We start from the raw sequence: 25,247 nt of genomic DNA on the forward strand, positions 1-25,247 counted from the left end.
GCGGGGACCACGTGGGCAGGGCGAGGAAGGAGAGAAAGGGCCGGAGGACGGGACACGGGCCCGAAGGAACCCACCCCGCGGAGCGTGGCTGAGTGGAGGGCACAGCCGTGCTGGCAGCCGTCTCAGGAGGGGCTGGGTGGTTCTGGAACAGTTACTGTGAGCTGCGGGGGCGCCAGATTCAGCACCCTGGGAGGGTCAGGAGGCCAGGCCCCTGGGGTCATTTTCTCCCTGTTGGAGCAGTCACACGCGTTTTACAACGGGGATGTTTATTCACGGAGGCGGCCACCTCCAAGGCACTGAGCAGCATGGGGGGTGCCAGCATGGGGGGTGCCAGCCCGGGGAGTGGCGGCTGCTGGTTCAGTTGTCTCCGGCCAGAGCGCAGGTGCACACAGGCCTGCTTTTCTCGGCAGTGTGGCCACCAAGGCCCCAGGCGGAACTGCCCTGCCGCAGCCACATCTTGGCTTGGATGCCCCCTTGGTTGGCCGCCGAGCCCTCCTTCCCCACCTGGGATCATACAGGGGGCAGAGGGGAGGCGCTCTGGGCCCCGTCAGCAGACGGGGTGCTGCCCACTTGGTCTTGAGTCCCCCGCTAGGTCAGCGTAGCCTGGAACAGTCGAGCCTGCAAGGAGAAGCCGACAGCACCGGGTCACTGCCAGGGTCTGGCAGCCTCGGTGTTCTGTGGGCTCTCCTGGGTGGGAAGGGACTAGCCACAGCCTCGCTTTCCTCTCCCTAGAATCTCACGTCCTCTCCTGCCTTGGCACCCAGCCTCTTGCTCCCAACCCAGCTGTGGCCTCCAACGAGGTCAAATAACAATAAAAACAATGACAGTGACCTGCAGAGACCCCACTCCCTCCACTTGCCAGCTGTGTGGCCTTGAAGAGCCTGAGTCTCTCTTGGCCTTCATTTCTTGTCTATTTAAAAAGGGGAAAGGGCCAGCGCTGGGGTGTGTAAGTTAAGTCTCCGCCTGCGGTGCCAGCATCCCATATGCGCACCGGTGCTATTCCTGGCTGCTCCATTTCTACAAACTTTTTGAAGACTCCATATATGCATGGATTTCCAAATTTTTTGCATCAAAATAAACACCTTTTCATTTCATTTTTCAACAAGCTTTTAAAAGTTCCCACGTGGGGCTGCTGTGCATCATCGGTTCGAGTCCTGATTGCTCCACTTCCAATCCAGCTCCCTGCTAATGCACCTGCGAAAGCAGCAGAAGATGGCCCAAGTGGTTGAGCCCCTGCACCCATGTGGCAGATCTGGATGAAGCTCCTGGCTTCAGCCTGGCCCAGCCCCAGCTGTTGCTTTTTTAAAAAGATTTCTTTTATTTACTTGAAAGAGTTACAGAGAGAGAGAAAGAGAGGCCTTCCATCTGCTGGTTCACTCCCCAAATGGCTGCAATGGCTAGAATAGCCAATCTGAGGTCAGGAACCAGGAGCTTCTTCCAGGTCTCCCATGTGAGTGCAGGAGTCTAAGGACTTGGGCCATCCTCTGCTGTTTTCCCAGGTGCATTAGCAGAGATCTGAATTGGAAGTGGAGCAGCCAGGACTCAAACCTGCACCCATATGCGATGTGGGTGCTGCAGGCTGGGGCTTTAACCCACAGCGCCAAGGCACCAGCCCCTAAAATAAAACTTAAAACAAAAAGTTCTCTCTATTCCCTCGTGTCCAGCCTGCCTTCTGCATATGCCTGTGTCTGCTGTTTGCCCCGAGGCCCTTTCTGCCGGACACTAGTGTGCTCCCTCCCCTCAGCTCACACCCTCAGTTCTGAATGCTTGCTTTGCATCACTCTCTGGTGGCATCTGATTCTGAGAGCTGGGTTCCTGCTAAGAGAACCTGTCCATCATCCCCCCAAGCCAAACCCATGCTCACTTGTGTCTCCCCTGCCCTAGGACCTTAGGGTGCCAAGGTTGCTGAGGATGTAGGCTGTTCCACAGGTTCTGTGGGAACCGAGGGCTTGTGTGTGTGGTCCTCAGGACTGCTACTCTTCTCTTCATGCATCTGCAGAGAGAGGAAGCAACTCTGAGGGCCCTGTCCCAGGCAGGCAGTGTGTCCCCGGTGGAACTGGAGCTGCGGGAGCAAGCCAGGAGCTGCAAATGGTGTGTGGCGAGCGCCACCTTGTGATCACCGTGCAGACCGCAGGCCGCGGAGACCACAGCCGTCCACTCTGTCCTCAGGCACAGCAAGGTCGCCGCGGGAGCCTTGCCGGGAGAGAACAGCGGTGAGGCAGTCACGTGAAACATTCAGTTGGCAGGAGTAGTAAGTGCGCACAAGAGGATTCTGGGAGGTTTTGCTGAGCCCGCTGGGAAAGCCCAATAGGTGTAATCCAGGTGAGAGGCAGCTTGGGGGGCACCCTGAACTAAGGACAGGTCCAGAACCGGGCCAGGGAAGTGCCAGGCCAGAAGTGATTGGGAAGGAGAAGGGGGTGGGGCGACCTGCTCATCTCTGGTCCCTGGAACTTCTCTCTCTCCTCTGGGTTTTGGGAAGCTACCTTTGCCCCAGGTAAACCCCTGCAGGACCTCAGGGACCACCTGATGGTGTTCACCTCCGTTGGCATAGAACTTTGTTCCTCCCAGCTCCTGAAGGTATCTCGCTGAGACAAGGTGTAAGCTTGGAATACAAAGATCGAAACAGAACCCAGAGGAAATTTCTACATAAGGGAACTGATCCCATTCTGATCCGTGTCTACCATAGTTTACCTTCTGACTTTAAATACAGAATGCAAACAATGCTGTAAAATAAAAAGAAGGAGGAGGAGGAGGAGAGGAAGAGGAAGAAGAAGCAGGTTCATTAAAAATGTAATAGCGCTGGAGCCAGAGTTGTGGTGCAGTGGGTAAAGTCACCACCTGCGGCACCAGCATTCCCATACGAGCACCAGTTTGTGTCCTGGCTGCTCCAGTTCCGATCCAGCTCCCTACTAATGTGCCTGGGAAAGCAGTGGAAGATGGCCTGAGTGTTTGGGCCCCTGCTACCCACTTGGGAGACCCAGAAGAAGTTCTTGGCTCCTGGCTTCAGCCTGGCCTTAGCTCTGGCCACTGCGGCCATCTGGGGCATGAACCAGCAGATGCAAGATCTCCATGTGTCTCCGCCATGCCTCTGGAGGCTGAAAGGAGAATGTATGTTTGTGCACCACAGTGGCTTGGGAGCTTGTTCACCCGCAGAGCCCCTGGCTGGAGTCTGTGAAGCACTGTTGCAAGGTCTCCAGGTTTGTTTTGCATTTGAAAGGCAGAGACAGACAGAGCTCTCTCATTGGCTGGTTCAGTCCCCCAGGAACACTGCCTCCCGGGGTGTGCGTTAGTTAGCAAGCAGCTGGAGTTGGACCTGAACTTAGGCACGGTGACATGGGAAGCAGGTGTACTAAGCTTAAGCACCATGCCAAGTGCCCAGCCCCCCAGGTGGCTCTTGTGGAGACTGAAGTTGCACACTGGGCTATGATTCTTAACCCACCTAGGAACCTTTAAAAAGATTTCATCTCCAGGCCTCACCCCAGGCCAATTACAGCTGGGCCTCTGTGGGCTGCGGCCTGGCACTGAAGTGCCACTCAAGTTGCCCGGGGCACTCCAGCCCTGGTCTGGGGCCGCTCTAATGCATTTGCCATGGGAATCACCTGGAGTCCTTGTTAAACACTGCGCTGGGCCCCGTGCCCTGAGCTCTGGATTCAGGTCTGGGTGGCACTTGAGAATGGGCGTGTCTAGTAAGTTCTCTGGCTGATGCCTGGTGCTGCTGGGGCCACAGCTTGGGAGTCACTTTTCCAGAATATAGCCGACTGAGGTCTTTAGGGAACAATGCCAGTGGCGGCCCCCCGTATAGGCTGCTTCTGTGACCTCCCCTCCACACCCCGACCCCCAGTATGTGCACACTGCCCCCCTGTGAGCCCGGGGGTCCACAGGGGAGGGAGGGAGAGGTCTTCAGCCTCCCAGATAAAGGAGCAGGGTGACAGTGGCGCTGGCTGTGTCTCCCACCTCCAGCTTCTGGCTCCCCAGACCTCAGCTCAGCTGATGGAGGGGCCCGGGCAGAGGGGATGCAGCTGCCCTGTGCAGGAGAACAGAGTGCCCAGAACTCACCTCCCAGTAGACGGAATCATCAAAGCAGTCCTCGTCCGTGGCTTGTCCCCAGAAGGGTAATTTCAAAATGAGCCCTAAAGACAGCTTGGAGGTCACCAGAGCCCATCACTGGCCCCAGCCCTTCCCCCCCAGCCGGGGAGATCCCAAACCTCCCCAGGCTCACAGCCAGCCCCGCAGCCCAGGCCCACTTCCATTACGTGCTCTTGGGTCTCCCACCCCGGGGGGCTCACAGTGCCCCCACCTTTCTCTGGCCTGGCCACTCACCCATGATGGTGCCACCCACCATGGCCATGGCCAAGGTCAGGAGGAGGCCAAAAGCCTGAAACCTGCCTTGTACTTTTTCATCCTTTTCATTGTGGAAACCAAAGGGATACACAAACCTGGGGTGAAGACAAGGGGCAGGTGAGGGTCCCACAGAGAGGCCAGGTGACCCCTGGCTGCCATCCCACAAATGTGCGTTGGCACCAAGGCTCATGGAAATGTGGGCCCTCCACCTCCCCCTCAGTGGGGGAATGGGCAGGTCAGCTGGTGTCTAGAAGACCCCCATGGAGGGCCAGTAGGAAGGAGGGGTGTGGGAGGATGCAGGCAGCCCGCATGCCCTGCTCCTCTCACGTTTACCCTCGATCTCCATCAGGGCTGGCGTAGGCTGCTGTCACGGCACCCACGATGGCGCCGATGATGCCAGGAATGCCGTGCAGGTTGTGGATGCCACACGTGTCCTGGATCCGCAGCCGGGACTCCAGGAATGGCTGGGGAGGGGAGGTGGGTGCTGCTCAGGCTGGTGCAGGGGGCGGCGGCAGCAGGGGCAGGGGGGCAGAAGTCGAGAGACCCTCAGAGGCAGAGACTCAGACTTCAACAGCCCTCAGTCCCCTGCTTAGGGGAGCCCCCCCACTCTCCACCACTTTTGGGAACACCGAGACCCCAGCATTCTCCAGCCCCCAGCCCCCTGCCTGGGGCCCCTCACCGTCAGGTACACAAAACCCAGCGTGGAGACGGCGCCGCAGATGAAGCCGACGATGAGGGCGCCGTAAGGCATCAGCATCATCTCGGCAGCGGTGCCCACGCCCACCCCGCCAGCGAGCGTGGCGTTCTGGATGTGCACCTGCGCAGGGTGGGTGGGTGGGGGGACTCAGTGCCTTCCCTGGGGCTCTGGCCGCATGGAGCTTGTGGGCTGCACTAGGGTGGCACCTGCACCCCAAGAACCAGGGATGGCTCAGAGTCCAGCTCAGCAAGCCAGCAGGCAGAGGGCTCTGGCCATGGCAAGGCAACCCCTGCATGACCACCACCCAGTCTGAGTGCCCTGCACTCACACCACCCACCCCAGGTAATCTGGGTGTTTCCTGTGTGCATGCTGGTGAGCCCTGCTGTCTGCACATTTCCTCTCTACCTTCAGCCCAGGCTCTTGTGTCTATAAGTTCTCTCCACACACGTACAGCCACGTCAGGTGCCTGCAGGACCCACACATACCCAGGCACAGCTGGTGCTGATCACAGCTGTTGCTGTCTGAGTCAGGTGCCGTGCTGCTGGCTGTGGGCTGAGCTCAGGCATCCCCACAGCCAGCCTGTGAGGTCAGCAGTTACCTCTCAACAGGTGCAGATAAGGAAACCAAGGAGCAGGGAGTTTAGATGACTCCTTGATGATCAACCGAGCCCGCCAGAGGCAGACAGGTGTCTTGATCCAGGTCTGTGTGGATCCAACCCCCCTGTCCTGGACCCTAGAGTGCGTGTGGGTTTGGCAGAGGGGTAAGTGGTCCCGCAACCTGGCTGGGCAGGCTTGATACTGTGCTAAACACCCAGGCTCAGCGGGAGAACGAGGCAATGACGTGGCAGAAACTCAGACAGTCTGGCTGTGGGCTCTGCTGAAAATCAGCTGTGTGATCTGGACAGACCATGTGTCCCCCAGTCTTCGTTTGTTCATTTGGGCAAGATGGGGCCAAATGCTGCCGGCCCCGTGGAGCTGTTGGTATGGCGCGGTGCTGGGTGCCCACCAAGCACAGGCAGAGGTACCTGGCACCCCCTGCTTACCATGTCCAGCTTGCCTTTCTTGTGCAGGACGCTGGACATGGCCACGGAGGTGAGCACGCTGGCTGCCAAGGAGCAGTAGGTGTTGATGGCAGCCCGGTGCTGGGCATCCCCGTAGTTGGACATGGCAGAGTTGAAGCTGGGCCAGTATATCCACAGGAAGAGGGTGCCTGAGGCAGAGCAACAGGGCCAGGGAGCCCCGGGGAGAGGCATTGCGGGGGGTGGGGTGGGTCCAGGGGTGCAAGGTGACCTGCACATCCCACTGCTTCCCACCCCTGCAGATGAACTCAGGTGGGGGCTCTCCCTGGAAGGCCCTCCCTGCCTCACTACCCACCCAAGTCCTACTTAGTCCTCCAGTCGGCCCCAGGAGTCTGTCCTGACCCCCAACCCTGGGCGAAAAGCTGCACCGCTACGCGGATCCTAGGACGGCACTGGCGGCTCTCCCTCCCACTGCACAGAGTGGTTTGTGGGGGCAGGGCTGGGTTTGAGGAGGCCCTGTGGGCGTGGTCAGCGTGTTCATGCTGGAGAAATGGACAGCGTAAGTAGAAGTGCACCCCTCTTGCCCTCACTCAGGCACGAAGCAGCTCGTTCCGGGTTTCCACCATGTGCACCAGGCACACATTTCCCAAAAGAGCCAGTAGCCACCTGCCAGGGCCCCTGGGGATCAGGTGTGATGGTGACAGCCCTCACTCACCACGGCCCCACCTTCCCCCATCATGATGACCCTCACCACCCACCATGGCTGCCCTCACCAATCATGGCAAACAGGTTCGAGTGGTACACAGAACTCTGCCTCTCCTTGCTATGGTCTAGGTTGTGTCGGTAGAGAATCCAGGTCACCGTGAGCCCAAAGTAGGCGCCAAATATGTGGATGGTGATGGAGCCCCCTGCATCCTTCACCTGGAATGCAAGGGACCTGTCAGGGTCTGGCACTGTCTCTCCCTCCCTCTCCCAGCACCTTCCATGCCTACACACACACACACACACACGTCCAGCTGTCCCTGACTCCTCGGGCTGCAGGAGGGAGGCTGGACCCTCTACCAGCCAGACAGCTGGGGAGGGAAAGAAGGAATCCCAGTTGCAAGCCTGTTCGCCAAACACCAGGGCACCCCCACCTAGCCACCACGGTCATTTCCAGAGGCGGGGACCTGGCTTGGAGGGGGACTCACTCAGGTACAGAGCTGGGGGGGGGTGCAGGGTTGGAATCCAGGGAGCCCCCAGCCCTGTCTAGTTTGTCACCCACTGGCCTCCCCTTATGTTAACCCATAGAAACTCTCCTTCTCCCTGTGGGTCTCCGCCTCCACACCCTGCCACTCCCCTTGCTCACCCATCTCCCAGCCCCTCCCACCCCCGGAAGTCAGAGCAGCAGACTTGGGCGCCCCATCCGTCCCTTCCTGAGCCTCCTGTCCTACGTGACTCTGCACGCCTTTAGGTGGGAGGTGGAGGGACTGAGCAGGGTCCTTGTCCAGGTTGAACTAGACCTGGAGGCCTGGTCTCAGGCCCCTCCCCCACCCCCCTCCTTCAGCCTCCTCTTCCTGCCCACTTGAGATAGTGCCGTGGTCCAGTCGTGTCCCCCCAGGTCCATGTGTGGGAGACAGTCCTACAACACAACGGTGTTAACAGGCGGGTCCCCTAACAGGTGACTAGGTAGTGAGCGCACCAGAAGACTCCCGGGCAGCAGGCAGGAGAGAGCTGCAGAGGGCCAGAGCAGCCCCGCCTCCTGCCGCTCAACCTGTTTCAGATCAGAGGTTGGCCTCACGGCCTGCCCTTCAACTGACGACTACGTTCCCTCCCACTCGCCTGTCGCCAAGGCCTAGGTATGCATCTCCTTTGTGTCTCTCTAATCATCCAGTCCCAGTCCCCAGGGAGACTAGCACAGCCTCTCAGCTGGACTCCAACTGTTCTTGTCGTCACAGCCAAACCCCTAAACCCTCCCTAACCTCCCTAAACCCTCCCTAGCTCCCCACTGCCCCATGATGGGTAAGATTCCTTTACACACTCTCCAGGAGTCTGGATGACCAATGCTCCTCCCCTAACCCCTGTTCCCTGGAAACTATCTGCCCCCCAGCCAGCCCCAGTCCTGGAGATGCCTCACTGTGTGTCTTTCCCTGGACCTGTGGTCTCAAATGCCCTTGCTCCCCCACTGCCTGGCTTGGCCCACCTCCCCAGCCCGCCAGGCTGACTTAGGTGTCTTCCTCTGGGCCACAGCACAAGGTCGCTGTCTGTTTACTTCCTGTTCCTCTCCCTGGAGCGTGCGCTCCTCGGGGTCTCCGTGCCAGCCCTCCTTGCCTCTGTGTCCCTGACAGCTCACACACCTGACAAATACTTATTGAGACCCGTGGCTCTGGGACAGGTGCTAGGGGGACACGGGTGGCCCAGCCCCGTGAGGTGTCCTGGCCTTGTCACCCACGGAAAAGCGCCATGAAGAAGTTAAACCCAGGCCACGAGAGAGATGGTGGCTGGGGGCCAGGAGTGGGAGCACCAAGGCAGGGGGCCCTGGCGGAGCCTCAGGGCGGAGGGAGCCGAAAGGCTCTGAGATGGGCCCACACCTTTGTGTCTGAGCAGCAGGCAGATAGGGAGAGGCAGGCAGGGGCTACGACCTGGTGGGGAGGAAGGGATCGTGACAAGTGTGGCGTCTATTCTAAGTGAAACTCTTAGGACTGCCGACAGGTCCTAACCAGGGAAAGGCCACCTTCCAATAACTCGGCTGGAGGGCGGAGGCCTGAGCAGGTGGGCGGGGCAAGGGCCAAGGCAGGGACAGGAGTCAGGAGCAAGAGAGAAGGTAGCTGAGGCAATGACACAAGGCATGATTGAATTTAGGGTGCTCTAAACCCCTTCTGAGCTGCGCTGGTTCTAAGCAGAGTCAGCTTAGAAATGGGTAGGGACCCCTGAATGACACCCCCAGTCCCAAGGCACCAGGAGCTAGAATCAGAGGTGCAAGGTGCATCTTACCTGAGCCAATGAACTAGCCAAGCCCACCCTACCTGGGACAGCATTTCTTGCAAATGGCACAACCTGGGCAGCTGTCCCGGCCACCCGGGCCACTCTCCTCTGGGAGCCTTCCTCATAGATTGGCCCCCTCCAAACACTGGGTTTCTTGGCACAGAGTCTAGGGGCGTCATGTGTATTGCATGGTCAAGTCATTGGCCCCTTAATGAATAAGGGTTCCCTTAAACCTCTGATTCTAGCTCAGAAATCTCCGCAGTGGGGGCTGGCGCTGTGGCGCAGCAGGTTAAGCCACTGCCTATGACGCTGCATTCTATATGGGCACTGGTTCAAGTCTCAGCTGCTCTGCTTCTGATCCAGCTCTCTGTTATGGCCTAGGAAAGCAGTAGAAAATGGCCCAAGTCCTAGGGCCTCTACACTGGTGTGGGAGACCCAGAGGAAACTCTTGGCTCCGGCTTCAGATCGGCTCAGCTCCGGCCATTATAGCCATTTGGGGAGTGAACCAGTAGATGGAAGACTCCCTCTCTCTTTCTCTCTTTGCCTCTGCATCTCCGTAACTCTGCCTTTCAAATAAAATAAATAAATCTTTAAAATAAATATTTTTTTCAAATAAATCTCCACGGTGTCTTTGAGCTGGGGGCTGCTTTTCTGGTGCCACACCCATTTCTTCACCTCCTCCTCTTGGACATTTGCAGTGTGGGAAGAGAAAGGAGGGAAAGACCAATATTCCAGGAATCTCACTCTGCCCAAGCACTGGGCTGGTATTCTGGGTGAATTATCACACCTGCATGGCAGGTGTCATTATTCCCACTCTACAGATGAGAAGAGCGAGACTCCGGAGGTTCAGTGCCAGGTTACCGCATCTCCCCGGATCTCTCTGCTCCCGTGGTGTCCCCCACAGGTCCCCATGCTGAGCCCTGCTCACCTCTAGCACGTGCAGGAGGAGGAACTCGTTGGCGGAGAAGAGAGCCACTTGGAAGAAGGTCATGAGGAGCATCTGGACGGGGCTGACTTTGCCGAGAACTGCCCCGAAGGCCACGCAGACAGAGGCCACGCAGCAGTCGGCGTCGATGAGGCTGTGGGAGGGGCCAGGGCAACAGCAACACATGACGCTCCAAGCGCTGTGCTCGAATCTGGGCCTGGGTCACCTACGGATTCGGGCTTGTGGCTCCAGCTTTCTGAGCCTCGGCTTCCTCATCTGTGACAATGGGCACACAGCAAGGGCTACACCTGCCTTTGTACCCCCAACCCTGGCAGACAGCATGTGCTCAAGGCACCATGTGGGCAGCTGCTGTTGCTGAACATGCTCCAGAGTCGGACGTCTGTATCTTCTACCCATCCTTCCAGAACTTTCTCTCAGAGCCTCTGGTTTCACGAAGCTTTCCATCATTCCCCCATCTGTGGTTCCTGCCTCTAGACCCTTGGTGCTCACTCTATGCACACCTCTCTCTTTCTCTGCCCAGGACCTTGCTTGCGTGTGAGCTATTGGGACCTTCCCTCTACCTCACCTGTGAGTGAAGACCTGTGTCTGGGGAGAGAGAGGAACCAGGGCGCTGGGTGGGCCTGGGTGGAAGGAGGAGGCTCACAGAGAGGCTGAAGGCAAAAGGGCAGACTCCAAGAGTCTGGACCCTGAAGGCCCAGCCGGAGGCTGACACAGGCAGGGGGCGGGGTGAGTGCTGAGTGACAGAAGCAGGTGCCTACATTACCTGGATTCCAAGGGAGACCAGGAGTACGGCTTCAGCGAGTTGTTAGTAGGGTGGGTATAGGGACAGGGGCTGCTTCCTCAAGGCTGCCACATTTAGGGGAGAAGCCTCCCACGCTCAGGCTGTGTGTGTGTGTGTGTGTGTGGATCAAGGGTGAGTAAGAAGAGCACTAATTGTAGGGCCAGTTTGTGCAATGGGGATGGAGTCTCCCCCAGGCAGAGGACATCCACTAGAATGTCCACTTCAGCGTGGACTTTATCCCCACTGTGACCCCAGGGCCAAGCTGAGCGAATGATAGTGGACACTAAATGCCAGGCAATGGGAGGTCTGCTCAGTACCACAATGCCCAGACCGAACAGGACAGGCACCAGCGTTAACCACACAGAGATGGAGATGGAGGCCTGGAGGGGCCACGTGTTTGCTCAAAGTCCCATAACTGCATGTGATGGGAGTGGCCACCAGGAAGGAGCAAGAACCGGGAGCCCACTCCTTGGGCCATCAGCATCTGGGAGAGGAAGAACTGGGTGCCATGTCCCAGGAGGGCCCAAGGAGGCCTGGGCAAGACCTGCAGAAGGGCACTGCCCTAGAGTGGCTGCTAGGACGTGCAGTGCTCAACAGGGACAGGAGAGAGGACTGGATGAGGGGCACGCATTGTGGCGCAGCCGGTTAAGCTGCCACTGGTGATGCCAGCGTCCCATATTGGAGTGCCAGTTGGAGTTCCAGCTGCTCTGTTTCTGATCCAGCTTACTGCTAACTGGGCCTGTAAAGGCAGAAGATGGACCGGGTGATTGGGCCCCTGCTACCCACATGGGACACGAAGATGGAATTCCTAGTTCCTGACTTCCACACGGCCTGGACCTGGCTGTTGGGAGCATTTGGGAAGTGAACCAGCAGATGGAAGATCTCTGTCTTTCTCTGTCTCTGTCTCTCTCTGTGTTGCTCTGCCTTTCAAATAAATAAATAAATCTTAAAAAAAAAAAAGAGGTGGAGGAAAAAGAAGGATGAGGGTCTATGTCTGAGTTCACAAGGTCAGATCTGGAGACAATCAAGTCTCCAAAAGCCAGTTTGCCAAAACCCAATTTATCAAGTGGTCAAGTTCTTGACCACCTGGTTCACCAATAATTTGTTAACAAAACATTTGACATAATTCCCTTTGCAGATTTTGTAGTTTTTTTTTTTTTCTCATTTAGCCATAGCTACTTTGCTGTGGTGGCTGCTTAAATATGCTCAGGCATTTCAAACTTTGGGTCTATGGCTTTGGGAATGAGAATTTCTTGTGTATCTTGTGTTTCAGGGCGATGAGCACATCACGGATTTTATATACAAAAAGGCTGAGGTATTGGTTCCGACACATATTCCATCTGGTCAGCTGTCCTTTCCATTCCATCTGACTGATGGAGTCATTAGCTGCTTTGGGCAGATGTGTCTTCTGCAAAGACTGAGCGTGGGTTTTTGGTTTCAGACACGTGGCCTGGGATACCTGGTTGGTGAGCTGTAGGTGACAAGCAGGGATTGGCCCTTGAAATGTGGTTTTAGACCAGTTGACTTCTAAGCCTCTTCTGTGGATTTAAGCTTGAGAGAGGACCGTGAGTGTCCGTTTTCACACATCAGTGATGATTTCCTCAAATTAAAACCATTTTTCCCCACTTGCCAAAAGCATTGCATGTCAGCAGGAATAGAAGGCCAGCTCAACTGGACTTGACCTGGGACTCAGATCAAACATTAGGGTTAGGGGTTGGGGTTAGGGTTAGGGGTTAGGTTAGGGTTAGGGATTAGGGTTAGGGTTAGACAAAGAATCCCCTACAAAGTAAAACTTGGCTACCATGGGGACATCTGAGGTTTCCTAAGTCGCCATGAAATAGTTCGTTAAAAGAGTCATTCAGGAAGCTGGCTGCTGTGCTGTTGGTTTTGGGTGACTTGGTTTCAGGTGAATTAATTTTATATCTGATAGTGTGTGTGTGTGTGTGTGTTGAGGTTGGGAGGAGTCCCCCCCCCCCCCCCCCCGGAACGCAGCAGAGATCTGAGCTACCCCATGGGAGAAGCAGGTGCTATTCATCAGAACCTAAGTTACCAAAGAAAAAAGTCCTAGAAGAATGGAAGTCAGAAGAAACGAGGACAGAGTGCCCCCAGTCTCGGAGGCTGAGGCAGGGGAGGGGTCTCCCAACCCTTGTCACCCCCAGCTGTCTCATGGGTCTCTCCAAGGCCTGTGTCCTGGGGACAGCCGAGCTGGGTGGGGAGGGGCGCCATTGGGCTGCAATCCCCATTCAATGCTCCCTCCTCACAGAGATCTCCTGGCTCCCACCTGTGTCCCACCGGCTTCTGGCTCTCAGGGTTCGAGGGCTGGGCGATTTTGACGTATCAGGGAGGAAGAGGGAGAGGGAAGGGGGAGGGGAGGGGGGAGGGGGACGAGGGAGGCAGAATGTGTCCGCCCTGCCCCATGGCCTCGCCCCGCCCCCGGGCTCCAAGCCCCGCCCCCGAGACCGCCCTTCGAGCCTTCCGCGCCCGGCCCCGCCCCTTCGGTCCCGCCGGGGTCCCGCTCTCACTTCTTGATGCCCAGGAGGATGCGGCGATTCTTTGTGTACTGGAACCAGCCTTGCATGAGCAGCGCCCACTGCACGCCCAAGGCCGCCAGCAGGAAGTTGAAGCCGAGGGCGCAGTAGCCGTAGCGCTGCAGGAAGGTCATGAGGAAGCCGAAGCCCAAGAAGACCATCACGTGCACGTCCTGGAAGCCTGCGGGGAGAGCGCAGCGGCGGGGCTCGGCGGCCTGGCGAAGGCCGGCCGTGGCCCAGGGCGCCGCCTGGTCTCCCCGATGCCGGCCGGGCCGAACCAGGCCCCCCAGCCATCTCCTTGCTCCACCCGCCTTCGGGCACTCCACACACATACACACAGCCCGTGTCACAAACGCCGCCAGGACCTGGGAGGGCACGAGTTCCCAGCGCCGAGAGAAGCTCCAGGGCCATCCTTGGCCGACAGCTCCTCCCCGGAGGGCTCTGCCGGCCTAGGGTGGGCATGGGCGGCTGAGTATCTGAATCTGGGGCCAGACCCCGGGTTACACCCAGGGCTTAGGGCTGGGGCCGGGACTTTCTTACCCCCTCCACCACGTCCCTCATTTGCTGTGGACGCCCAGTGCTCCTCTGGCCAGGCAGGGCCTCAGGTCGAGCACCCCACATCCCCCAAACACACTTCCCCTGTCACTGAGACAGCTGCCCTCTGTCCTGGGAGACGACTCTGGGGAAGTACTTGGACCCAGCACTCTGGGTGAGCCCCAGAACAGCTGCTCAAAATGCGCAGGTGCCAGTGTTCTTTCCAAAGCACTCTCTTCTTAAATATTTACCTATTTATTTACTTATTTATTTTATTTGAAAGGCAGAGTTACAGAGGGGCAGAGAGAGAGAGAGAGAGAGAGAGAGAGAGAGAGAGAGAGAGAGAGGGCTTCCACCCTCTGGTTCACTCCCCAAATGGCTGCAACAACCAGAGCTGTGCCAATCTGAAGCCAGGAGCCAGGAGCTTCTTCTGGGTCTCCCATGCAGGTGCAGGAGCCCAAGGACTTGGGCCATCTGCTGCTGCTTTCCCAGGCCATAGCAGAGAGCTGGACTGGAAGTGGAGCAGCCGGGACTCGAACCAGTGTCCATATGGGATGCCGGCACTATAGGCAGTGGCTTTACCCACTGCACCACAGTGCCAGTCCCCAGGTGTCATTATTTATTGCCAATCAGGCATGGCCTGATTCTGAGTTCGGACCCAACGTCTGATGTTGCAGCCTTGGCAAGCCACCTCCCCTCTCCATGCTGAAACTAAAAGGGATAGTTTGCAGTGAGCTCAGCTGTCCTCCCAGCGCTAACACTGCATGGTCCCAGAATCCAAGAGAACAGCAGAAGGCAAAGAGCTGTGGGTAGAGTTACTGCAGGTGTCATGGGGCAAGGGCCAGCCTGCACGCCTCTCCCTGGCCGAAGCTGGAACGACTCGAACACCAAGATCCTTACGTGCAATGAAAAAGCTTCACGAAGTGTGCGGAACATGGGATTAGAAGATACGTTCAATTTGGTACAGAACAATTTTGAAATCCATGGTTTTAAAAATAAGACACATTTTTCTCAGCGTTTTGATGAGCATTCATGCATGGGTTTCAAAATTGTCTTGCACCAAAATAAATGTAACATTTTAATTCCATTTTCCATTAACTTTTTGAAAGATCCTCATGGGATGAATTAAGACCATTAGGAAATAGGGCTTTGGAAGTCCACACTGACAATAAGTAGGCCAGGGAATAAATGGGGAGAGGGAGGCCTCTTGCTTACAGAGGGCTGAGCGCTGGAGCTGGAGAACCAGCTGCTTCACAGTGCAGATGCCATCAGCAGCTGCTGCGGGAGGGGCATTTTGACGAGGAGCAAACATCTGCACTGTCTTAAGGAGTCTCCCTGTAGACGGCTTGCTAGTTGTGAGAGGTAGGAAACCCCTGTAATTGTACAGTAGACAAATCGGGCAACATCTTGACTGGGTGATGCGAATTTACATGACAAAGGAGGGGCTCAGAGACTCTGTGTGCCCCCAGATGTCAAACCCTAAAACGGACACATCGCTGCATATTGCCTATGTTGTATTCCCATTGGGATTGCATAACTCAATCTCATCACGAGAAAACACCAGGCATGGAGCTGGCACTGTGGTACAGCAGCCAAAACCGCCGCCTGCAGTTCCAGCATCCCACTTGGGCACCGGTTCGAGTCCTGGCTGCTCCACTTCTGATCCAGCTCTCTGCTATGGCCTGGAAAGGCAGTGGAAGATGCCCCAAGTGCTCGGGCCCCTGGAAGAAGCTCCTGGCTCCCACATTTGCATCAGCACAGCTCCAGGGCTATTGCAGCCATCTGGGGAGTGAACCAGCAGATGGAAGGCCTCTCTCTCTCTCTCTCTCTGTCTCTCTGTAACTTTGCCTTTCAAATAAATAAATAAATCTTTAAAAAAAAAAAGAAAAAAGAAACAAGGCATCAGACAAACACACATGGAAAAGGTGTGAGGCTGCATTCTTGGAAAACATCAAGGTTGTAAAAGACAAAGACCCTTGAAATGTTCCAGACTAAGACATGCCAACTAAACCAAACAATTCTACTCCCCCTGGTGGGTGGGGTGCCCTTCAGTATTGGATCGACTGGGAAAACTGGATATAAACAACAGGTGAAGGTGTTGTATTCCTGTAAATCTATGACATTGATTACTGTGATTAAGAGAGAGAATGCAGCCGGTGCTGCAGCTCAGTAGGCTAATCCTCCGACTGCAGTGCCAGCATCCTGGGTTCTAGTCCCGGTTAGGGTGCCAGATTCTTTCCCGGTTGCCCCTCTTCCAGGCCAGCTCTCTGATGTGGCCCGGGAGGGCAGTAGAGGATGGCCCAAGTGCTTGGGCCCTGCATCTGCATGGGAGACCAGGAGGAAGCACCTGGCTCCTGGCTTCAGATCGGCGCGGCCCGTTGGCCGTAGCGGCCATTATGGGGGTGAACCAATAGAAGGAAGACCTTTCTCTCTGTCTCTCTCTCCCACTGTCTAACTCTGCCTGTCAAAAAAGAGAGAGAGAGAGAGAGAGAGAGAGAGAGAGAGAGAGAGAGAATGCCCCTGTTTTTAGGAATAGATCAGCATTTAAGGGTAGAAGGCTCTGATGTACATAACAGGCCCTCAAAGCTCAGGAGGGCAAAAGTGCGTGTATTTTTGGTGTCTTTTGCAACATTCAAGGAAAATGAAATTAAAAGATAAAGTTTATTTGGGTGCAAAAGTTTTTGAAATCTATGCAGTGTTTGAACTTGTTGAAGACCTGTCCCATTCACAGATTTCAAAAATTTGTTTGCAGGGGCTGGGGCTGCAGCACAGCAGGGTAAGCAGTCACCTGTCAGTCCCTCGGCTCCATTTCCAATCCAGCTCCCTGCTCATGAGCCTGGGAAGGCAGTGAAAGATGGCCCTAGCGCGTGGGCCCCAGCACCCATGAGGGAGCCTGGATGGAGTTTCTGGATCCTGGTTCCTGCCTGGCTCATACCCAGTTCTCACAGCCACTCAGAGATGAGGCCAGTTCTAGGCTGCCCTCAGCACCTGCCCCCCCTTCCACCCCACCCCCCTCTACCCAGCTGTACCAGCCTCCCTCCTGCTCCTCACTGCCACTCCAGGATCTCTGCCTGCAGCATTCCCTCCACCTGGGGTACTGTCCCCAAAGAATGGCCAATGAACTCCTCTTCCTATGGAAGAGAGGCCTTAGAGAGGCCTCCCCACTGCCCAGTGTCAAGGAGGCTTTTACACATGCCAGCCTCACTACAGTTTCAACTTAGGTGTTTATTTGTTTATCTAGCTCATTAGGCCATACAACTCCAAGAAGACAGAACCGTTTCTGTATTGATCACCGTGGTGATCCTACAGGGGACCAAGGCAGACTCTCAAAAAAAAAAAAAAAAAAAATCCAAGAATGAATGAATGAATGTCTTAGCAGCACCCAGGCATACCAGCTGCATGGCAATCTGGAGCCCCAGGTGGGGCTGTACAGGCAGGTGGGCCTGCAACAGCTCCCCTTCATCCACCCCTCCTCCCCACAGGGCTGTGCCCACTGCAGCCGGGCAGAGGTAGCAGGGAGCGATGCCCATGCAGCCCCATCTCCCCCTCCATCTCCCCTCCAGGCTTCCACTTTCTGTGCAGCATTTATACAAACGCATGCATCTCGGCTCAGGTGTCTCAGCGTGGGCAGCTGACCCCCCCTTATTACAGCGTCTCGTGGTTTACCACGTCCCCGCTGTGGTGGGCAAACGCAGCCGCTGTAAGTGAAACCCGGTTATCGCAAGGAGAGGGAGGAGCGACCCCTTCAGGGGAGGGGGGGCAGGGCAGCAGGGCTGCTGGCAGAACCAGGGTCCAGGGAGGGACGAGGCTGCTGGGTGCATCCGGTCCTGGCTCCTGTGACATTGAGATGACCATGGCGGTGGGGGTGCAATAGAGAGGACAGCCTGGCTGTGGGGGTCAGAGGTTGCAAAACTCGGAGCTGGAAGTTGGAAGGTGGGAAGGAAGAGAGGGAGAGACACAGGGAGAGAATGGGCCCAGCCTTGAAGCCTGCAGGCAGGACAGCGAAGGCAATGGCGGGCAGGTGGGAGGGACCTGCCCTGGGAAGGCGGGACTTCTCAAAGAGGGGATTGTCACTCAGCTGCTGGCAGCCCAGCGGGGGCCCCGGGGGCAGGGGCAGAGCTGAAGAGGCCCGAGAGATCCACAGCTGGTGGAGGGAGAAGGGACCCGCAGTCTGGAGGCTGCCTTTTTCTTCCTCTGTCTCCTGTCTATCTGTTGACTGATTTCTGCTTCACAGCCTTGGGTGCTCCCTACAGTGAGTTAAGAGCGGCGACGTGAGGATGCAAACGCTACAACTGTCCCCCCCACAGCTTCCTCCTGGGCAGAGAGGGCTGTAGCAGTGGTCAGACAGTGCCCACCCCAGAGGCCTGTGGCACTCACTTAATGAGGACCCAGAGCCTAGATCTAGCTCTTGGGCAACTGCTCAGTCATATTAGTTATCCCCCAGCCCCTCTCCCCAGCCAGAGGCTGCTTCCTCCATGGGGAGGGCTCAGATGGGGGCAGGGCTGGCACAGTGGCCGCCAGTACAGGGAGCTGTGGCCAGGGGACAGCCCAAGCACAGCCCTTGGCATTCTCCCCTTCTCAACTCCGGCCACCCTCTTCCCTCTGTCTGGTTCCCACTTCCTCCCTGCACAAGTCCCCCATGACTGGCTGAGGCTCTGAAATCCAAGCACCAAGCGTTCATCTGGCATTGACGGCCACTGCAGGGCCCTCCCCTCTGCTGCGTCAGCACAGGACCCGTGGTGCCCTGCAGGGAGCACCCTGTTCCCTGGGGGCCACTTGGAGACCTACTGCCCAGCCTCCCAGTTCCTCTGAGACTCCAGGCCCCATGTTCCCCACACCAACACTGCAAAATCTGCTGGGGGAGAAGGCGAGCGGGCAGCTGTGCCTCAGGGGGCCGTGGGAAGCAGGTGGAGAGAATGGCGGGAGGACCTGGCTTCCTCCCTTCCCACGCCAGGCATCACCTCGGTTTCCTGCACTATTAAATGGAAAGGAGGAAAGCCCCGGCGAGAGCATCGCGACACTGAGATGCTACAATCGTGCACACCAGGGCTCAGGGAGACAGTCCTGGGCCACGTCTCTAGCAGGAGATGGAGCCTCACTGCCCTCCGAGGAGCCCCCCACCAGCACTCGCTGTGTCCCGCTTGATGTCATGAGTCAAGTGCCCTCAGCTGCCTGTTGTCTGCTTTAAATAATGTCCCCACTTCACAGATGGGCACACTGAGGCTCGGAGTGGTTAGGCGGTCGGCTCACTCCAACCTTTGTGCAGTCACTGCCCTGGGTCACTTCTGTTCAGCATCAGGTGCCTGCACCACAGGCCTCCCAGGACACTGCCAGGCTGTCGCAGCTGGCTCTGTGCCCGCTGCCTGAAGAGGGGCCCTCCCGAGCCACCTGGAGCTGGGCTCTTCTGGAAGCTGGATTTAACCAGTTGGCTCCACTAGCCCCCTGGGTAGGAATGAGGTCTGCATGGAGCCAAGAGCCGGGGCCTGCCCTCAGCCCACAGCCCAGCATTAGCTCACTGCCCAGGAACTGAGGCCCAGGGCCTCAGCTGGGCCAGAAAGCCCAGTGTGCTCTAGTTCTGAACCACTATGACCTCGTGGGCTGAAAAGAGTGGGGCAGGGCAAGAGGGAAGGGTGAGGCCAGAGCAGGGAGCAGGGGCCCTGATGCGCAGGACTGCTACCCCGACTCCTGGTTTCCTAGCTGAGTGGTCTTTGCAAGGCTCTTCTTTCTGGCCATAGTTTCCTCATCTGTAGAATGGGGCCATAGTAGTGCTTCCCTCGTTGGCTGTAGTGATGATCAAAGGAGAGGGTGCACATTTGGCGGGAGGGGCTGCAACTGCAGCAGTTCCTGCCCTGGCCAAGGAGACCTGAGGCCAAGGTCCTCCCCTCTCCTCCCCTCTCCTCCCCTCTCCTCTCTTCTCCTCTTTCTTCTCCCTCCCCTCCCTCCCCCTCCCCTCCTCAGCTCTCCTCTCCTCTCTTCACCTCTCCTCTCCTGGCCTCTCTTCTCCCATCCCCTCCCCTCTTCTCCCCTCTCCTCATCTCCCCTCCTCACCCTTCCTCTCCTCTCCTAGTCGCTCTCCTCCCCTTCCCTCCTCACCCCTCCCCTCTCTTCATTCTGTTCTCCCCTCCCCTTCTTTCTCCTCCTTTCCTCTTCCTCCCCCCTCCCCTTCCCTCCTCACCCCTCCTCTCTACTCTCCCTCCCCTCCTCCCCTCTCCCCTCCTCTTTCTCTCTTCATGCTCTGATGGCCAAGACCCCCCCAGCATTCACAGGGGAAGTAGCTGGAGACACTCGAAGCTCTCCTTGATGGCTGGAGTTCTCCCATCTAACAACTTCCTCCACCCCTTTCACAACCATAATGGTGAGGGTCTCAAAACCCTACCTGAGCCACTCACCCCTACCTCTCAGCAATCCCCTTAGTAGGGCCCTGCAGCTGCCCTGCTCCTCCCCCCGCCCCCATCTTCTACCTGCTAAGGAGTTCATCACAGATCTCGTCTGCAGGAGCACTTGGCCCCCCTGGGCCCCAGGTGTCCACCGGGTGCACCTCTCTGCTCCCAACAAGTCTGGGAGGGAAAGGCGTGGCTTACACCTGGGTCCTGGCAAGTTAGCATCAGCATCTCCCTTCTCTCTCTGAAGTGCCTTCCTTAGGATAATACACACGTGGACATCCTAGAGACAAGTGCTTGAAGGAGGAGCAGGAAGGAGGGTGGTCGAGTTGGAGGGCGATGTGAAGACAGCACCCCCTACTGGTGAGATTCTGCCACTGCTGTCACAGGGCCGATAAGCCCTCCACCACCCTGGACACTGGGAGGACCTACCCATCCCCGGGACGGCCTTGCTCCTCATGCTTTCCTGAAGCCAAGAGGCGAGAAAGAACCGGTGGGCTGCAGAGGAACAGGTGTCAGGTGCACCTGCCTCACTGCTTGCTTGCTCAGCTCCCCGCCGAGGACAGGATGGAGAGTCTGAATCCCAAGGCCATGGCTGTCAAGATCTCTTTTTACAACATGGCTCTAAGTGGAGCCCAGGAGAGATTGTGGAGTTACCTCCTCCATCACCTCCCTTCTTCCAGGGATCAGACATCTATTAATGTAGTCAGTGATAGCCTTGGCTTTGGGGGCAATATATAATATGGCTGCTTGCACTGAGCCTGCAGCCCCGAAACCCCAATCTTCTGTCAAGCAGATTGCCATTCTGAATGGTGTGGGTGTTTGTTTGCACCTAAGGAGAAGACTGTGTCTGGAGGTAGCAGCTCAGGTTAGAAGCCCTAGAGGAGACACTAGCGGATGTAGGTGGCTGTTGGGGGTGAGCTAACAATCCAATGCTAACAATCCCTGACTACGGCAGCCGCAATAGTTAAAACTGCCACTGATGGCCGGGAGATAGGGTGGAAAATCAAAGCACCAGGGCATGGAAAGTCCTGGCCTGGAGTCCCAAGGCTGGGGTGCTGGTGATGACCCTGGACCAGTTCTTCCAGCATCCCAAGGCCCAGGCATCAGAGCCAGAGAGGATTGCATGCCCAGCACTGAACTGGGGCCCCACGGGCACTGTCTCATGGCAGCCTCCTCCCACTGAGGCGAGTCTGGTCCTCTTACTCTCCTCACTGGCTGGAGGAAGAAACCAAGGCCCAGCGAGATTGCCACTAGCCCAAGGCCACCCTTGGGAAATGGCAGAGCTGTGATAGAAGGGAGTTCTGTGCCTCGAAGACCACGCTCAGAGCGGCTCTCCAGTCCCAGCCACCAGAGGGTGCCCAGGCCTCCTTGTCCCCCAGGCTGGCCATCCATGGGGCCATCTCTGTCACTCTCCACCACACCTTCTTTGGAGAGGATGGGCACAGCTGGACACAGGAACCCAGTCGCAGGCTGGCTGGTGGAGTGGGAGGTGGGGCTCTCCTGCAGATGTGCGGAGACCCCGGATGGCTGGGGGAGCTGTGAGACATACACCTTCCCCGGGGCTAGCGCTCCCTACGACCTTTCCCAGGGAACAGGCTGCACATCTGACCGTTTCTCAAGCGTGATCTGCGGCGCAGAGGGCCGGGCGGTGCAGCCGCGTGGCGATCGGCAAGGACCCGCCTCCGGTGGGCATGCAGGGCCGGGACTTACTCGGGTAGCGATAGTAGAATTCGTTCTCCAGGTCGCTGGTGATATTGCCTTTCCTCTTCTCGTTGCTCCAGCGGTTGTCGGCGTCGGGGCTGTAACGCACGAACAAGCCAAAGAGCACCACCATGGCCACCTCCAGGACCAGGCAGAGGAGCGGCAGCCGCCAGCGGAGGTTGGTGTTCCAGGTCATGCTGCAGGGACGGCGGGCGGGCGGCTCTCACCCACCGAGGCCAGCCCGGCTTATAAAACCCGGGAAGGAGGCGGGGCGGCCGCTGGGAGCCGCGGAACAGTGAGCCCGCGCCGCCCGCGCGCTCCCCAACCGGCGAGGGGACCCGCGGGCCGCGCTCGGCCGCCGTCGGGGCGCGGCCGGGCTCCCGGGCTCCCGAAGCTCCCTGCGTTGGAGCTGCGGGCAGGGGCCGAAGCCCCGGAGGGCGGCGGGCTGGGGCCGGGGCTGGGGCGTCCCAGCCTCTGTGGACCCCTTGGCGATCCGGCCTTTTTCCCTTTGGTGACCCGAGTAAGGAGGGCGCGGGGATGCTAGGCACCCGCACCCCTACCACCACCGAGATCAGGATGCAGGAATTCCAGGCATTAATCACCACCACCATCATCATCCCCTTTCCCTGATCGCAGAATTCCTACAGGGTCCACGGAAAAACAAGGAATTCTGGAAAAAACTAGCTCAGACCAGAGAAGCTGGGACAGGATGTGGGGGCAACTCCGCGGGAGGTGGTACGCTGGACTGGATCTTGGACCGGGAGGAGATTTTAAAGGTGCCATTCAAAGGAAGTCCAGTTGGGTGAATGGTGCTACAGCCAGGGTGATTCTCAGGACAAAGGAGCCGACTTATGGAAGATGCTAACCTCAGAGTCAGCTGGGTTTTTGCAATTTTCTATAACTCTAAAATTATGCCAAAATAAAAAGGATATTCAGAAAGAAAAACACATGTAAAAATTGTACGTGAATTTTTCACAAGTATACTCACTGATGATCAGCAATAGTCTTTTGGTTAATACATGTGATCTTCACATGACTTAGCCACAAGATTTAAATCTATGCTTGGTCTGTATTTTGTCAGGTTTGATTTTATAATTTTTCTTTTTTTTAAAAGATTGATTAATTTATTTGAAAGGCAGCGTTACAAAGGGCGGGACAGACAGAGCTCTGCCATCTGCTGGTTCACTCCCCAGTTGACTGCAACAGCCAGGGCTGGGCCAGGCCAAAGCCAGGAGCTGCTTCTGGGTCTCCCTAGAGGGTGCAGGGATCCAAGTTCTTGGGGCCATCCCCTGCTGGTTTATCAGGGAGCTGGATCGGAAGTGGAGCAGCCAGAACACGAAACGGCACCCATATGGGATGCCGGTGTCCCCCTTAACCTGCTAGGCCACAGCACTGCCATAAATTTTCTTAAATATCTTTTCATCTTCCCGTTTTCGTCTTCTACAGCTCTCTCTCTCTCTCTCTCTCTCTCTCTCCCTCCCTCCCTCCCTCCCTCCATGTTTCTTTTTCTTTCTTGAGGAAGAGAGAGCAAATGCTCACATCTACTGGTTCACTCTCCAAACGCCTACAACGGCTGGGCTAGGCCAGGGCCTAAACTGGGAGCCAGGAACATAACCCAGGTCTGCCATACAAGTTGCAAGAACTCCTTTACTGGAGCCAACATCACTGCTTCCCAGGATCTGCATTGGCAGGAAGCTGGAGTTAGGGAGAGAGCTGGCACTCGGATGTGAGATGTGGACATCCTTACTGCTAGGCTCAGTGCAAGTTACCAACATCATTTTAAATAGGATGATATCATGCTTCATCTAGCCAACCTCTGGTGTGCCACAACAAGTTTGCTTGTTTTTAAAAATTTATTTATTTGACAGAGTGACAGAGAGAGGGAGAGATAAGTCTTCCATCTGTTCTTTTACTCTTCAAATGACCACAACAGCTGGGGCTGGGCCAGGCTGAAGCAAGGAGCCAGGAACTGCATCCAGGTCTCCCATGAGTGTGGCAGGGGTCCACGCACTTGGGCCACCTATCACAGCCTGCCAGGCACATTAGCAGGGAGCTGGATTGAAAGCAGAGCAGGTGGGGCTTGAACCAATGTTCCAATCTGGGATGCCATCATTACAAGCGTATAAATAACACTGTCATGAACATCCACAGACATCAGTCCTCATACATGTTTTTGTGAATCCCTGGAGGCAAGGGTTTTACACATTGCTAAATCCCCCACCCAAAGATTCTCCCAAGCAAACCATGTACCCCACGAGCAAGGTGTGCATGGGCTCTCCCAGTACCTTCATGAATGCTGGATTTAAAAACAATCCTTACCAAATAAAATCCCAGTTGCTGAGCCACCTGAGGCTGAGCACCCAAGCAGGGGGCTTGCAACACAAGTGTGGCCCTGCCATGCTGGCACAGGGCCTCAGGGTGTTCTCACCCCCTTGCCAACAAAGCAGTCAGGAACCTCCAGAGCAGTAGCAGCGGTAGTGACCATGAATCAAGTGTCTACTGTGGCCCAACCCTTTCAACATAGGTTTGAATGCTCAACTAAATGCTTGCAAGGTGGCTTGTGTAGCCCTACACTCTACATGCAGACTTGTCCACCCACTTGCCATAGCACCGCCCCAAGGATAAATTTTTTTTAAGATTTTTTTTTTGAAAGTCAGAGTTACATAGAGCGAGAAAGAGGTGGAGAAAGAGGGAGAGAGGTCTTCCATCTGCTGGTTCACTCCCCAGTTGGCTGAAATGGCCAGAGCTGGGCTGAGGAGCTTCTTCCGTTCATGTAAGTACTTGGACCATCTTCCACTGCTTTCCCAGGCCACGCTGAGAGCTGGATGGGATACTTCCTGGCTTCTTTTTTTAGGAGCTTTTGGCTTAGGGTTCAGGGCCCGGTCAGGCCCATGTTACAAGATGGAGACCTATTCTAAAATAGCTGCACCTCGATCCAGGCTCAGGTCTCCCAATTTCTTGGCCAACAAGTCAAATTCCTCTAAGTTGCAGTCCTTTAATACTTTAAGACAATTTTCTGCTCCCTCCCAGCTTCCTCTTCAGCTCTGTCCCTCCCACTCAGCACTGAGGGCACTGGCCCCAAAGTACCCTCTGTCTCCCTGGAGAATCCTATTGTGTACAGTCCCTGGGGAGGAGGCCCCAATTCTCATTAGGAAAATAGGAGGTCCTGTTGGCTTCTCCCTCTAGTCACACTGGTCCAATCAGAAGACAAGCATGTGAATCAACCAATCAACTCCCTGCTTTCCAGGGGGTCCCGCAAGAAGCTGGTGCTGGGAGGTCTCACTTGTTCCAGCAGTGGTGGCCCAGGCTGTCATGACCTGACGGTCCCTTGCTCTCTTCTTTGTGGGGTTCCTG

The 25,247-nt window shown here is 56.6% G+C and overlaps 1 protein-coding gene across 2 annotated transcripts in view; it reads right to left on the minus strand.

The window, feature by feature from the left end:
- Window positions 1-264: 264 nt before the first annotated feature.
- The window catches only part of RHCG (Rh family C glycoprotein), a 52,355-nt gene continuing 27,372 nt past the window's right edge, over window positions 265-25,247 (minus strand). The window contains exons 1-11 of one of the 2 annotated variants that reach the window (XM_062206244.1): window positions 21,903-22,089; window positions 13,270-13,456; window positions 9,949-10,099; window positions 6,830-6,977; window positions 6,081-6,247; window positions 5,021-5,158; window positions 4,675-4,805; window positions 4,321-4,436; window positions 4,057-4,130; window positions 1,865-1,993; window positions 265-618 (exon numbers count right to left, since the gene is read on the minus strand). In XM_062206244.1, the coding sequence (XP_062062228.1) occupies window positions 1,889-1,993; window positions 4,057-4,130; window positions 4,321-4,436; window positions 4,675-4,805; window positions 5,021-5,158; window positions 6,081-6,247; window positions 6,830-6,977; window positions 9,949-10,099; window positions 13,270-13,456; window positions 21,903-22,089 (1,404 nt within the window). In that variant the 3' untranslated portion in view covers window positions 265-618; window positions 1,865-1,888. Of the gene's footprint in view, window positions 619-1,864; window positions 1,994-4,056; window positions 4,131-4,320; window positions 4,437-4,674; window positions 4,806-5,020; window positions 5,159-6,080; window positions 6,248-6,829; window positions 6,978-9,948; window positions 10,100-13,269; window positions 13,457-21,902; window positions 22,090-25,247 lie in introns of those variants that run through there. The other variant, XM_062206245.1, reaches the window with a different exon arrangement.

Source organism: Lepus europaeus, chromosome 11 (genome assembly GCF_033115175.1).
Source record: "Lepus europaeus isolate LE1 chromosome 11, mLepTim1.pri, whole genome shotgun sequence".
Lineage (NCBI taxonomy): Eukaryota > Metazoa > Chordata > Mammalia > Lagomorpha > Leporidae > Lepus > Lepus europaeus.